This window comes from Dreissena polymorpha, chromosome 4, assembly GCF_020536995.1.
Source record: "Dreissena polymorpha isolate Duluth1 chromosome 4, UMN_Dpol_1.0, whole genome shotgun sequence".
In the NCBI taxonomy this organism is placed as follows: domain Eukaryota; kingdom Metazoa; phylum Mollusca; class Bivalvia; order Myida; family Dreissenidae; genus Dreissena; species Dreissena polymorpha.
The window spans coordinates 4,953,786-4,970,251 of NC_068358.1; the positions used below are offsets into that span (position 1 = coordinate 4,953,786).

Here is a 16,466-nt window from a genome sequence, read left to right on the forward strand (position 1 = left end):
CAAACCATAAATCCCTTCCGGTGAAACCCGAAGGGGACAAAAACATATAAATGTAATGTGTCATAAATTTTAATGGTTGAAAATCCAACATTCCAATATGTTTGAGTAACCGATATTAATGCATTAAATTGCAATACAAATTTTATAAAATAGTGCTTATGGGTTAAGGGTATGAACTTTTTTGATCAAATCTAGTAGTAAACTATGGAAACAACCTTACTTTCAATTTTGTTTGTTTAGTGAGATTTTTTGCTGTTTTAAAAAAGTATTGAAGTCATATATCACGGTAGTCAGAATTCACACTTTTCCTTGGATAACTGGTTTACCAGTATTCAATACATATTGTGTCATACATATGCCAGAAAATAATAATTGCCCTCCTTAAACCAAAGAATGGCGGTAAAAGGATATCAACAAATCCTAACACATGTTAGGGATCAAACCCAGAAATCCATGACCGATATTGTTTTTTTTCAGCAAACCTCAAAAAAATTGCAACAGAAAATGTTTTTAGTGATTTGGACTCTTGCATATGCTATCTATTATATTTAATAAAATCGCCATTGATAGGTCAAGAGCAAAAATTGGTTTTTTGCCTCTAAAATATGACATTTTTAGAGTATTTTTTTTAGAAATAACAATGAATATTATGAACACTGTTCTTTACATATTTGTTGTTGTTGTATGTTACTCGCGATGCAAACTTGTGACACTGCATTTGCATGTTTAGAGTAATACATATGTAATAAACATAATTGGAATTTAGTGAAATGACCTTGACCTTGAGAATTTGACTTTGGCCAAACCCACGGACAGTAAACCAAATATAGTACATTGTCCACTTTATACATCGGTATCAGATACGTCCAGTTCATTTAGCAAACTATTCGAGCAACTCGATCCTTTGAATTCTTTACACGCTATGGAGCACTCAAGTCCATGTTTTCTGCACGAACACCGCTTACTGTCACAGTTCGTTTTGCACTTGCATCTGATGATTGCCATGAGTTCTCATGGTGCGGGCGGCATGTCTGTCCTGACTGGAACAAAGAGCCCATTATCCAGCTTCCATCCCCAGCAACATGGATCTTGTTTCGACTCTCCTATCCAATCTCCTATTTTAAGACGGGCGTGAAGACAGTGAAACTTTGCGGAAGCAGATGTAGGTGGTAAGGTATGGATTTCCACAGTTTTGCGGTTGTTGATGGCCTTTTCCTTGAAAAGTCGTAGGCGTAGGCTGTTTAAATTATCAACGCTTGACCCGCCATATAGTGCTACTATAATTCTCTCACCTACGCACGTCACCTGTTCTTGATGTATGCATTCCTGGAAGTGGCTTATGTCATTCTGTAACACTTCGCATGATCTCACTTTTTTCAATGCGTCTCCTTTGCCAATTCCAAAAATTTGCGAAGTTGTATCACATCCTGTTAAGGCATGCACAGGTGGAAGTAAATTACAGCTGCGCTTACCCAGAACAGTTTTGGTTTTCTTACACTCCAAACCTTACCTTTGCGTTAGACCAACGTGTCTGTCTGACCGGAAGACTATATAATTGTCCTCTAGCACTGCATGGTAGCACAGGAGCACCAATAAGTCTGTGTCTTCACCAATCAGTGTCGCTTTCTTTCAGGAAGCCCATTCAACAGCTGTTTTTACAATAGTAACAGCGGCATCAGCTGCAGCATGTACTACCTTACATTCAATGGTTTGAAGACTGGCACCAAGACGGACGGACGGACAGACGCGGGGTATACCATAATACGTCCCGTCATAGACGGGCGTATAAAAATTAATGAAGAAGGGATCCTCCATCAAGTATGTATACCATATTCTCATCCGATTCAGGATTAGCAACACAGTCACCCAAGCAACATATAGCTTCTGCAAGTGTGGCCTTTTGGGCTTCTCTAATGCATCCAGTGTTGTCAAATAATGATGCAGGAACTGGGCACAATTTATGATTGAAGACATTACCCATATCATCTGCTTGACTCGTTGCCGCTTCTAACAGACGTTGGAATAGAAGTTGTGGTCTTACAGGTACAATTTGGTTTCAAGCTTGCAACACAGAATGCGTTTTTAATGTCACCACTTGTCGACCTTTCTTGAATGAAACATCCATCACATTCTGACCTTTGAGTTCATTAATTATGGCGCTACCAATTTCTTGTACTTGATGGACATTCACATCATCTGTTGACGTAACCCCAGTTTCAATGTTTCTAAAGGAATTCACTGCTGCAAATGGCTTTCGTTCATCCAAGAATGTCAAAATTGTATGCCGATCTTTCGTGTCGCTTTCTTGTCTATTTTTGAAACACTCTTTAAGTTGCTCACTTGTAATATACTAGTATTCCGTAACACTTAACGCTTGCATCAACGCGTTTACTGCTGCACATACGGGCATTGAAAGTGACCACTTAGCTCTCTGAACTTCCGTCATTCCTTTTCCTCTTGTCATACCACCAGTAGATTTTAGAGTCCTCATCAGAGTCTGCTCGATTGTCAAATCAGTAGCCAACCCAGCCCAGTAGCGATCACTCCGTCATATCACATACACCATTTATGATTTTTTCATAAATTACTGGGTGCGTTTCTTGTAGCTCATTCATTTGTTGAAGGTAGACGTATGCTGACTTAACATACAAAGTATGCGCTGATGTGGCCAGATAAGGAAGCATACGTTCAACTGACTGAAGGTGCAAGTCCGAATTACCCGTTCTCTCTGCTTAAATGAATTGCCTGAGTATTTCAATCATCTTAAGGTATTGGATCCACAAAGCTGATGTCGGGTATGATTTTAGTTCCAGTATTTTCGAGTCTAATTTCATTTTGACATTTTGAAAAACTTTGTTTTCTTTCACACTAGCAGGTGCTATTTCTTTGTTGATTGACTTGTCGTACAGAACTGATATTGTCTTGAGTTCCTTGAGGTCGCTTTGAGTGTCTATGGCCTCTGAGCGATATCCAGCTAGATCTTCTTGTGCTACATCAACTGACTCGGAAACTTTTTCTACAGATGTCCGATTGTTCTCTATCGGTAATGGTATCCCATATATGTCCAAGGTAAGCATCATAACGAGTGCCGAATAAGCCAACAGATGCCCACCCACAGCCCTAGACACCGCCTTTCCGCTCATATGATCTACCGTGTTTAATGCGTAAACAGTTCCTAATGCATCTTGTAATCCGGTTGCTTGCATAAGATGGCCTACATTTCCGAGAAAACTCATTTGGAGGTGAACCCCTCCTAGTATGAAAACAACATCTTTTAATGGTCTGTCATTGTTCTCGCTTTGTAAAATGAATGTTGCTTTCCAATAAAGAGGTTGATCGAATGTGACAACCAGCTTAGTTTGGTATTTTGTAGCCTCTGTAGACACTAAATATAATGTTGAGTAAATACAGGACAAATCACTTGGGTTTAGGTCGATCATAGGTAGGAACTTGATAGAAGATCTGCCGGGGAAATACCCTTCTTCTACGGCTTGCATGAATCCTGACCATCCAGGGGTTATGGACTTGAGTGGCCGAACAACTTCTAACAAGATATCCTGGCAGTCTGTTGGGTCCTCTTCATTTCTGATTTTTAAACTTTTCAGAAGTAGACTTGGGAGTTCTAATGGAGCCTTGTAAAACTTAATATTGATCGTGCTCGAAGAAACAAGGTCTTCATTAGAAACATTAATTCATGGTATAGGCATTTCTTCTTTGACACCAGGGGTAACGGCGGATATGATCCACATACCATGAAATGTGTCATGTCCATCCAACGTTCTAACATTGTGATCAACATTGTCAGCAGCAAACTGAATGAAATTTGATGGCATCACTCCTGAAATCTGAGTTCCATTTTGAACAGCGGCACTTGACTCAAATTTCATGACTTCTTTATATGAGGTACAGAAACCCAATTTGTTCAGAATATCAATTAAAAAACGCGAAGAATACTGATTGTGCAATTGCACGGCAAGACCAAGTTGCAATGGAGGAAGTGTCATTCGCAGTCTGACAGATTGCACAATAGCTTGTCCTATAGAAGCAACCTTGACGGGAGTTGTCTTCTTTGGTAAGAGGGTCAGCAGAAATGTCCTCAGTGAGTCTGGTAAGTACTCAATGTTTTTTTCAAGATCAGAAATGTCTTGTGGTGGAGGGTAAAATGCCTTCGACACACGTATATCTTTAATATCACTTTGGATTAGTTTCGCCGCTGTTTGAATAATTGATATTTTCTTTTGTGATGGATCCAAGTCTTTGTGTTGCTTTTAAAATTCATTTAATATAGTGCAGACTGTTTTTTTTAAAGTAACAATATTAGGAATTCCATTTATCTCGGTGATAACTATCTGATCATTAAATTGTTCTATTAATTTCTTTTTCATATACACCTCACTGTATGCACGGTCTGGATATAAATCATCCATCTGTTTCACAAGGTCAATAATACTTGTTTGCTCATCGTTGTTTTCTTCTAATCTTTGTGTTACAGTCAGAAATGCTTCACTCTGTCTTTGATTCTCTGGGGGCCCTTTTGGAGACTTAATGGGAATTTCAGATTCAGTTTGTTTGCTGATGGGTTTCTGTCGTCCAGTTTGAAAGTTAACACTGCACGTTTGATGATATAGTGCATCTGTAGCTGGTACATCTTGTGCATACTCCAATCGTGCCAGGACCTGATTTCCCCATTCATCATCTCTGTTTAATGACCGTTGTCATATTCTATTTTTGAAATCAAACGTTCAAACTGGAAATACATCCAATCCCCGTTTGTTTCCACTAGTTTTCCTGCCTTGTCCGCAAAATAAAAATAAACAATGTGTTTCAAAGTCAAATCCACTGCCCGATCGCAAACGTCTTTACTCTTCTGACAAATTCTGATCAGGGTTTTTGGAATGCCTAAGTTCTTTTTGTCTGCAAAAGTCTCGCCCACACATTGTTTGCACGGTTAATCATGGTATAACAGTGAAGGTGAGACCCAGTGTATGTGCTAAAGCGTTGATAGCATCACATCCTTTCTGGCGTAGAACAACTGTGGGCTGTCCGTCTTCTAGAAAGGCGTCGCAGAATATGCAACTCATTTTTGGACCCTGAAATAGACGTAAAAATCGGTAACTGAGCAAAATATCCCACAGATAACAAGAAAGAAGAACGGATGAGATTTTGGATCTTTCATGATGAAGCTAATAATGAAAATACCCAAGCTTTCTTTGCATACACTTCGTCAAAATGTTTTAATGTATTGCATTTATAATAAACTGCACTAAAATGTCATTGAAATGTAATGTGTGGATGATTGGCACGTATAAATGATGATTAATTTAAACAAGAGCACCGCCTTGCGGGTGCAGACCGCTCATCTATTTTCTTTTTAAAGGTGAAGGGACTCTCATTTTCAATCACAAAGGAGGGAGGAGTGGAGTGAAGAGGGGTGTATAGTGTGGGGTTGTGGACATTTATTACATTATCTTCCAAAAAAGCGAAAAAAAAAAAAAAAAAAAAAAAATCGGGGGGGGGGGGGGGTATAGTGTGAGGGTGTGGTGATAATTTGTGAGATGATCTTAAAAAAAAATAAAAAAAAAATAAAATAAAAAAAAAAATTTGGGGGGGGGGGGTGGGGGGGTGGGGTGGGGGTATAGTGTGAGGGTGTGGTGGTCATTTGTGAGATGATCTTATAAAAAAAAAAAAAAAAAAAAAAAAAATTAGGGGGGGGGGGGGGGGAGGGGGGGAGGGGGGGGAGGGCACGGGGGATGGTTTGGGTGAAGTCTATTGTGGTATGTCAGGTAAGAGTAGTTTCATCAAAGTATCAATCAAATCTAATCATAAATAAAGAAGTTATGGCAATTTTAGCAAAATTTAATAATTTGACCTTGAGAGTCAAGGTCATTCAAAGGTCAAAGTAAAATTCAAGTTGCCAGGTACAGTAACCTCATGATAGCATGTAAGTATTTGAAGTTTGAAAGCAATAGCCTTGATACTTCGAGTGGATCGAAACACAAAATTTAACCATATATTAAAAGTTACTAAGTCAAAAAAGGGCCATAATTCCGTAACAATGACAACCAGAGTTATGCAACTTGTCCTTTTACTGTACCCTTATGATAGTTTGTGAGTGTTCCAAGTATGAAAGCAATATCTATGATACTTTAGGGGTAAAGTGACCAAAACATAAATCTTAACCAAATTTTCAATTTTCTAAGTATAAAGGGCCCATAATTCCGTCCAAATGCCAGTCAGAGTTACATAACTTTGCCTGCACCGTCCCCTTATGATAGTTCATAAATCTTGCAAGTATGAAAGCAATAGCTTTGATACTGTAGGAATAAAGTGGACCTAAACACAAAACTTAATCAAATTTTCAATTTTCTAAGTATAAAAAGGGCACATAATTCTGTCAAAATGCCAGTCAGAGTTACATTACTTTGCCTGCACAGTCCCCTTATGATAGTTAGTAAGTGTTGCAAGTATGAAAGCAATAGCTTTGATGCTTAAGGAATAAAATGGACCTAAACACAAAACTTAACCAAAATTGTCAATTTTCTAAGTATAAAAAGGGCACATAATTCTGTCAAAATGCATGCCAGAGTTATCTAACTTTGCCTGCCCAGTCCCCTCATGATAGTAAGTAAGTGTACCAAGTTTGAATGCAATAGCATTGATACTTACTGAGAAAAGTGGAACTAAACGCAAAACTTAACCAAAATTTGCAATTTTTTAAGTATAAAAAGGGCACATAATTCTGTCAAAATGCACGCCAGAGTTATCTAACTTTGCCTGCCTAGTCCCCTCATGATAGTAAGTAAGTGTACCAAGTTTGAATGCAATAGCATTGATACTTTCTGAGAAAAGTGGACCTAAACGCAAAACTTAACCGGACGCCGACGCCAACGCCAACGCCAACGCCGACGCCGACGCCAAGGTGATGACAATAGCTCATAATTTTTTTTCAAAAAATAGATGAGCTAAAAAACAATTTTTTACCCAAATAGGATTCCATAGTCTTATTTTTTTTTAAATAATGCCCTGTATGTTTTATTTTTACTTTTCAACATATACATAATATTGGTACCTCATCCAATGCATGCTGGTAAATTATCACCATAATACAACAAAACTGACACAAATAAACACATATCTTGTTTCAATGATAAAAAAAACAAGCCTCGTGTATTATGACGTCAACAATACCAATCGTGACGTAGTAACTATAAATATTGCGTAAATCTTAATACAAAGCGGGTAAAATTACGAGGGATAAAGGTAAATGTTTTATCTTTACATCGTTGCACCTTTTGTATGTTAATAGAATACAAAGTTACTTACATTTTTATCACAATCGTTGACAGATGGATCCCTGATTGATTCTGGTTGTAATTTCCAGTGACAACTTTCGTCATAGTAAACGCAAGCATGGTGGTAAATAATGGCCTAACAATCAAACACAGTAAAGACGATTTACTTATATTAATATTTCTTAAACGGCTTCGAATTTTCATGGCAATTTTGTTTGTAATATGTATTTATTCATGGGCTACATGATGCAATTGATTTTATTTCTGTTGCAATTTGTTTGAGGTTAAACAGTACATGTCCTGGACTACAGGATAATTTTCTTTGTAGTCCAGCAGTCTAGCGAGCAAACAAAGTTTCTTCTTACTTTCTCTCTTTTATTTGCATTTCAAGACTTGAAGGAAATCTATGTCATCCCTGCTTAACATTCCTGTTACCACATGCATAGTTTCATGCTAACCGTTGGATGAAGACTTACACATGTTCTTTTTTATGGTATTGAAAACACTCAATTTCAACCACATTGACCAGTGGATTTGCTTGTTACATGTTAACTTTGATTAAACAACATTGACCAATGGATTTGCTAGTTACAAGTTTACTTTGATTTCAACCACATTGACCAATAGATTTGCTTGTTACATGTTTACTTTGATTTCAACCACATTGACCAATGGATTTGCTTGTTACATGTTAACTTTGATTAAACAACATTGACCAATGGATTTGCTAGTTACATGTTAACTTTGATTTCAACCACATTGACCAATAAATTTGCTTGTTATATGTTAACTTTGATTTCAACCACATTGACCAATGGATTTGCTTGTTATATGTTAACTTTGATTTCAACCACATTGACCAATAAATTTGCTTGTTATATGTTAACTTTGATTTCAACCACATTGACCAATGGATTTGCTTGTTACATGTTATCTTTGATTTCAACCACATTGACCAATGGATTTGCTTGTTACATGTTAACTTTGATTTCAACCACATTGACCAATGGATTTGCTTGTTACATGTTAACTTTGATTTCAATCATTTAAATATAAGCACCCTAATCCCAAGACTGAGCTAAAATTTATCACATATGTGGGGCCTGGTCGATGTGTGTGAGTAATTTGCCCCAAACTACATAAAATCAAACCCTGTTCAAGATTATCCCTTTACCACTCCAGCACTTGATTTGATGGGTTTCTAGTCCTTTCCAAACTCAAATTAAATTTAAGAACTTTCTTATTATGTTCAACTTTTAAAGGCTTCATTTCTAACCCTTATATAATGATGAGCAGCAAACAGCATAAAACCTAAACAAACAGCAAGTTACTCGCAGGCTGTTCTGGTTTTATATGCTGTTTGCACATAGCCATTTTCACTTTGCTTCTGAGTGGGAAAGGGTTAATATACTAGGAAAGCAATAAAGGTATAATTGAACAGCATAAAACCTAAACAGACTGCGAAACAGACTGCCAGTTACTAGCAGGCTGTTCTGGTTTTATGCTTGTTGCAAATAGCCATTTTCACTTTGTTTCCAAGCAGAAACGGATTAAAACATGCCACATACGATGTTTGAGTTCTGTGTTCTCCATGGTGAGTTCGTTATTGCGTGCAGACAGGAAGATGGCGTCCTGTATGGAGTCCTCCAGCAGATGGCGATAGCGCTGCTCTATGGCCGCCTTCTGTTCCTCAAACATCTCACGGTAGTTACGGAACGTCTGAAACACGAGTCTGCCATGTGCACATTTGGAAATAATTTAAAGGATTGTGTTATATAGAGTTGTATTAGTGTTGTGTTATATCGGGTTGTGCTATACACATGAAGATACATGTAAATAGGATCTTTCCATATGTTCGACATAAAAGTACACAAAAGGTTGTGTTTATTATCAATAGAACCTGTAAAATTGTTGTTGCATACCACATTAAATTAGTTACGTTTATGGATTTTTAACTAGATAGGTAAAGGAGTGAATTTGCCAAATCTCCATAACAGAGGAATCTTCCAAAGACCCAAAAAAAGCCTCCCTAAGGCCCATGAATTTTAATATTGAAACATATAATTAATCACTTAAAATTTGTGCAAACACAATTTGCAATTCAAAAGTATGAAACAAGTTGAAAGATAGTGCTAAGATAATGAAGGTATGCCGTGTCACTGTGATATTGATTTTATGCTTTTCAATGCGATCCTTTGCGCCACCATCTGGGAAAACAGGGTTAAATGCATGCGGGTAAAGTGTCATCCCTGAGGAGCCTTTGCAGTCTGCAGACGACTGGAAAAAAAAAATCCTTAAAACAACAAGAGCTGTCTCCATCTGAAGACATATGACCCCAAAAAATGCTTTTTTTCAAAACCTAAACGCAGATTTTGAAACCTAAGTTCAAGGTCAAGGTTAAAGAGGTCAAAATTTGTGTGTGTATGGAAAGGTCTTGTCCATATTAACATGCATACCAAATATGAAGGTTACATCTGAAGCGACATAGAAGTTATGAGCATTTTTCGAGCAGAAACGCAATTTTTTGATGATTCAAGGGCCGTAACTAAGAAGTGCCTGGGTAAATTTGGCTGATTATCAAACTTAACCAAGATGTTATTGCCTTACACATTTTTATGAAGTTTGGTGTAGATCCGATGACAATTGCTTATTAGTTATTAAGCGGAAATGAGAAAAAACATAATATTTCAATAATTCAAGGGCCGTAACTCAGGACCAAGAGGTTCAATTTAGGTGATTATCGAACTTGTCTTAGATGTTATGACCTGACACATTTCCATGAAGTTTGGCAAAGATCCTATGACATTTGCTCAAGTTATTGAGCAGAAACGAGAAAAAACTTAATTTTTCAATGATTCAAAGGCAGTAACTCAGGAGTGTCTGGGTCAATTTTGCCGATTATCAAACTTGACCTACATATTATGACCTGACACATTTTCATGAAGTGTGGCAAAGATCCTATGAATTTGCTCCAGATATTGAGCGGAAACGAGAAAAAACGCAATTTTTCGATGATTCAAGGACTGTTACTCAGTGTCTGGGTCAATATGGCCGATTATCGAGTTTGACTTAATGATATTGCCTGTCACATTTTCTTTAAGTATGGTGAAGATTCAATGACAATTGCTGGAGTTATTGAGCGGAAACAAGAAAAAAGCAATTTTTCAATGATTCAAGGGATGTAACTCAGGAGTGTCTGGGTCAATTTGGCCGATTATTGAACTTGACCTAGATGCTATTGCCTTACACATTTTCATTAAGTGTGAAAAAGATCCTATGATATTTGCTCGAGTTATTGAATGGAAACGAGTAAAAACACAATTTTAAGATGATTCAAGGGCCATCACTCAAAAGTGTCTGAGTCAAATTGGCCCATTATCGAACTTGACCTAGATGTTATTGCCTTTTACATTTTCATGAAGTTAGGTGAAAATCTAATGACAATTGCTCAAATGATTGAGCAGAAACAAGACAAAAAACAATTTTACGATGATATAAGGGCCCTAACTTAGGAATGTCTGGGTTAATTTAGCCGATTATCAAACTTGACCTTGATGTTATTGCCTTACACATTTTCATGGAGTTTGGTAAAGATCTAATGATAATTGCTTGACTTATTGAGCGGAAACTAATCCGGACTGACAGACAGACAGACGGACGGACTAACTAACATAGCGATTTTAATATCCCCCAAGAACCTATGTTCTGGGGGCATAAAAAAACCCATACAAGCGGAAAGTTTTGTCCCTGATTTGCTTGTCGGACTACACAGGCTAATCTGGGACATCATTTAATGCACATGCATAAAGCCCAGTTTTCCAAGAATGAGGCTTATGTGACTGACAGTATCAGTGGTATTGCTTTTATTCTCCTGAACACAGATCCATTAATAAGATACCCATACTTGATCATTCTATTGATCCCCCTACCTGATAGTTCTATTGATCCCCCTACCTGATAGTTCTGTTGATCCCCCTTCCTGATAGTTCTATTGATCCCCCTACCTGATAATTCCATTGATCCCCCTACCTGATAGTTCTATTGATCCCCTACCTGATAACTCTATTGATCCCCCTACCTGATAGTTCTATTGATCCCCCTACCTGATAGTTCTGTTGATCCCCCTACCTGATAGTTCTATTGATCCCCCTACCTGATAATTCCATTGATCCCCCTACCTGATAGTTCTATTGATCCCCTACCTGATAACTCTATTGATCCCCCTACCTGATAGTTCTATTGATCCCCCTACCTGATAGTTCTATTGATCCCCCTACCTGATAGTTCTATTGATCCCCCTACCTAACAGTTCTATTGATCCCCCTACCTGATAGTTCTATTGATCCCCCTACCTGATAGTTCTGTTGATCCCTCTACCTGATAGTTCTGTTGATCACCCTACCTGATAGTTCTATTGATCCCCCTACCTGATAGTTCTGTTGATCCCCCTACCTGATAGTTCTATTGATCCCCCTACCTGATAGTTCTGTTGATCCCCCTACCTAATAGTTCTATTGACCCCCCTACCTGATAGTTCTATTGATCCCCCTACCTGATAGTTCTATTGATCCCCCAACTGATAGTTCTATTGATCCCCCTACCTGATAGTTCTATTGATCCCCCTACCTGATAGTTCTATTGATCCCCATACCTATAGTTCTGTTGATCCCCCTACCTGATAGTTCTATTGATCCCCCTACCTGATAGTTCTGTTGATCCCTCTACCTGATAGTTCTGTTGATCACCCTACCTGATAGTTCTATTGATCCCCCTACCTGATAGTTCTGTTGATCCCCATACCTGATAGTTCTATTGATCCCCCTACCTGATAGTTCTGTTGATCCCCCTACCTAATAGTTCTATTGACCCCCCTACCTGATAGTTCTATTGATCCCCCTACCTGATAGTTCTATTGATCCCCCTACCTGATAGTTCTATTGATCCCCCAACTGATAGTTCTATTGATCCCCCTACCTGATAGTTCTATTGATCCCCCTACCTGATAGTTCTATTGATCCCCATACCTATAGTTCTGTTGATCCCCCTACCTGATAGTTCTATTGACCCCCCTACCTGATAGTTCTATTGATCCCCCTACCTGATAGTTCTATTGATCCCCCTACCTGATAGTTCTATTGATCCCCCTACCTGATAGTTCTATTGATCCCCCTACCTGATAGTTCTATTGACCCCCCCCCCTACCTGATAGTTCTATTGACCCCCCCTACCTGATAGTTCTATTGATCCCCCCTACCTGATAGTTCTATTGATCCCCCTACCTGATAGTGCTGTAACTGCTGCAGCTCCAGCTCCTCCTTGTGCAGTCTGTGGATCTCCTCCAGCTCTCTGGCCAGACGAGCCTTCTCCTGCTGCAGGCACTGGATCTACAGAAAACAGGGGACAGGAAAATGAGCTGAATTCTGGGAAATAAGGGCTAAATGCATGTGCATAAACTTTTTGCCTTAAGTAGAATTTTTTGTTTCAAGGAAATCTCTTCTGAACAAAAATCCAGTCTAGGCAAAACATGTCTTCCCTGATTAGCCTGTGCAGACTATACTGGCTAATCTGGGCTAACGCTTTTCTGGGCTAACACTTTAGGCACATGCATTCAGTCCTGTTTTTCCAGAGAGAAGGATAGAACTGTCTGTTAAACAGTAATGCCTGCTCTTGGTTTAAAACAATATAGAGAAAGGACATGTTAAAAAGGCAACTGAATAAATCAAGGGTCGTATCTCTACATTTAACAGGGCAATTAGTAGTTTTGTCAATGTATAGAGCAATCTAGAGACATTGTTAAAATTGCCAAATTCTAGTAAAGTGGGGTCATAACTCTGCATTTAATTGGGGATATTTGTTGATAATCCTAATAAGCATTAAGATATTAAAACCATCAAGTTTGGTGAAAACTATATGAAATCTGTTGGACTTCTAACATGAAAACAGAAAAAAATGACAATTCAATTTCAGAAAAATCATGGGCCTTTATTTAAAAAGTCCTGAAGAGATTTGGCTGTTGTAGCTTTTTTCAACTAGGACGTGATGTTATAAATATACATTTTTCTGTATTGGTGAGGAATGGGAGAAATATTGGATGAAGAGAATGGCTTGTAACTCAACAATTCCAGGGGTGAATTGTAAACCCTGATATAGATACAAATCCTACCAACATTATCAGAAAGTTTTGTGAAAATTAGATATACATTGTAGCACTAAAGACAACAGTAACAAAAGTGATATAATGCAAACAGGTGGTAGTTAAAAAGGTTCTTCTGGAAACCTTAACTTCCGTTATACTTTGGGGAAATTTTTATTTAAATGTTTTTATTATAATTTCATTGACCAACTGTTAAATAAGGACATAATAATCATTTAAGCAATAATTTTTTGTTTAAACCATGTTAATATTAAAATACCTAAATACATTCAGCCTCAGACTTGAAGACTTCTATGAATTTTAAGAGTTTGCTTTTAAGTTTTTTCTAGGGATCTTTGTGACAACTGACAGACATACAGCAAACCAATATTACCTTTGAAAAAAGTGGTGAACTAGTGTGAACTCAGTTCAAAAAGTGTACCAGTTCTGCCAAACACCAACATATAGCACAATTCTAACCACCACAAAGCCAATATTACACTCACCTGCAGTGTGACAACAGACTTCTCCGCCACCATCTCGGCGACCTTGACCTCGAGGTCCTCCCCCTCCTTGGCGGTGTACCCCTTTCCATTGGCGGCCCGGGCTTGGATCTGCGCTCGCTCGGCCTCCACGTCAAGCTTCACCCTCTCCAGCTCCTCCGTCACCAGAGACTTGTTGGCCTCCTCCAGACGATGACGCTCCTCCAGCTTGTAACAACATTAGAAAACTTTTAATACTTTCAGTGCTGGAACCGAATTTAGAAGGCCTATGCAAACAGTTTGGATCCAGATGAGACGCCACAGAACGTGGTGTCTCATCAGGATCCAAACTGTTTGCTATTCTGATAGTATTCTTTGAAAAAAAATCAAAGAAAATGCTAATTTTATAAATTCAGCAGATGACATTTTAGCAGACGACAAATTTCCCAGCATGCAAAGGGTTAATACACTACATACACAATTCTTAACCAATTAGATAACAATTTAGACCCTTTTGAAGTCCCTCAGACAATCAAATTAAATAAAAGAAGGCTTCATTTAAAACCTAAAGATTCTAATGAGCATCAAACAGTATAAAACCTGAACGGCCTGCAAGCTTGTTGCATATAGCCATTTTCAATTTGCTTCTGCTCGGGAAAGTGTGAATACTTATGCACAGATATTTAATTTGTGTAATTTGTATACTGCTATTAATTTATACAAATTGGTAGTAGTCTTTGATTAAACTTGAGCCTTGCTCTCAGAAAGCAGTGCTCAATTCATCACGTGCATACATTGACTACCAGATTGGCCTATGGCCAGATTGACTTCCCAGATCGGCCTATGGCCAGATTGACGTCCCAGATTGGCCTATGCAGCCAACAAAGGCGTATCAGAGACAACACTTTCCGCCTTATTGATTTTTTTTTAAATCTCTTCTTAGCAAAATCCCATCTAGGTGGAAGGTGTTGTCCCTGATTAGCCTGTGCAGACTGAACAGGCTAATCTGGTTTGACACTATACGCACATGCATTAAGGGCCATTTTAATATAAATCTACATAATCAATTATATCAAACCTCAACTTTCTGTCGGAGTTCAGCGGAGCCTTTCATGTTGGTCATCTGAGACTTTGCCCCCTGTAACAATCAAGCATAAAAGGCTATTAGTGTTTTATCTTTTGTTTTACTGGGGTGCCACCTCAAAATTTTGAAAATAAAACACAAGTATATGTGTCGCGTTCTGAGAAAACTGGGCATAATGCATGTGTGTAAAGTGTCATCCCAGATTAGCCTGTGCAGTACACACAGGTTAATCAGGGACGACACTTTCCGCCTTTGTGAAATTTTTCGTTTCAATTAAGTCTCTTCTTAGCAAAAAACCAATTAAGGCGGGAAGTGTCGTCCCTGATTAGCCTGTGCAGACTGCACAGGCTTACCTGAGACCACACTTTACGCACATGCATTATGCCCAGATTTCTCAGAACACGACGCATATAATGACGTTACTTTTGTGAGCTCAATTCGAATCCTCTACAGTACCTGTTTTTCCATGTTTTGTTTCTCCTGGACCTCCACCAGGGCGTGTTTCAGATGTTTGAGCTTCTCTGTCTCCTGTTTGAGGGCCTCCTTCAGCTTGTGTATGGCTGTCACACGAGACTTGTTCTCCGACTCAGAGGCCTTACCTGTCAGTATATGGCATGGTATTGTACTTGACATGGAAATCATGGGTGAAGGCTCAGGACTTACTCTGCCGTTCGCCAAATTAGCCAATGGCTACAAATTGAACTATTTGGCTAAAGACAATTCTATTGGCTACAACTTTTTCTTCATTTAAACTTAAAAATAGCCCAAAATAGAAGAATTTTGCCAAAACAAGGCCAATTTGGCTAAAGAAATGTTTGAGCCAGGGGAAGCCCTGCTGAAGGCAATAATGGGCAACAAAGTGGACGTCAGAAACTAACCCATGTATAGCACTCTTTTGTGTGCACAAAAAAATAATCCTCTTATTTCTGCTGGTTTAAAAATTGCAAGAAAACAACGTGTTCTTTGTTTACAGGCAATATTGTCTATTGTTCGTCTACTCCAATACAACAAACATTTATATTTTAAATTATGGGCTGAAAAAGGTGCCACATTATTGCATCAAAATAATAACTCATTTACATTTTCAGGAATTTCAAACGCACTGGAAAGCTGTTTTTCTTATTCATTTTACCATGGTTTTCATATTATCATATTGATTAATTAACAGAGAGACAGATACTGGTATTAACCCTTTCCCCATCAGAAGCAAATTAGTAAACAGAGAGACTGACACTGGTATTAACTCTTTCCCCATTAGAAGCAAAGTGAAAATGGCTTTTGCAACAAGCATCAAACCAAAACAGTCCGTGAGCAACTCGCAGTCTGTTCAGGTTTTATGCTGTTTGCTGCTCATCAGTATCTAAGGGTTGGCAATGAAGCGTTTAAAACTTGAATTTAGTCAGAAAGTCTATAATTAACTTTCTAAGTGACTACAAATGCTTCAAAATACGTTTCTAAAGGGTAAAGGGTTAACT

The 16,466-nt window shown here is 38.3% G+C and overlaps 1 protein-coding gene across 1 annotated transcript in view; it reads right to left on the reverse strand.

Annotated features, from left to right (window-relative positions):
• LOC127878030 (chromosome-associated kinesin KIF4-like) overlaps window positions 1–16,466 on the reverse strand; it is a 43,258-nt gene that overhangs the window by 3,338 nt on the left and 23,454 nt on the right. Inside the window, exons 16-20 of the mRNA XM_052424421.1 lie at window positions 15,448–15,590; window positions 14,986–15,045; window positions 13,932–14,135; window positions 12,572–12,676; window positions 8,861–9,011 (exon numbers count right to left, since the gene is read on the reverse strand). Coding sequence (XP_052280381.1) covers window positions 8,861–9,011; window positions 12,572–12,676; window positions 13,932–14,135; window positions 14,986–15,045; window positions 15,448–15,590 — 663 coding nt within the window. The remainder of the gene's footprint in view (window positions 1–8,860; window positions 9,012–12,571; window positions 12,677–13,931; window positions 14,136–14,985; window positions 15,046–15,447; window positions 15,591–16,466) is intronic.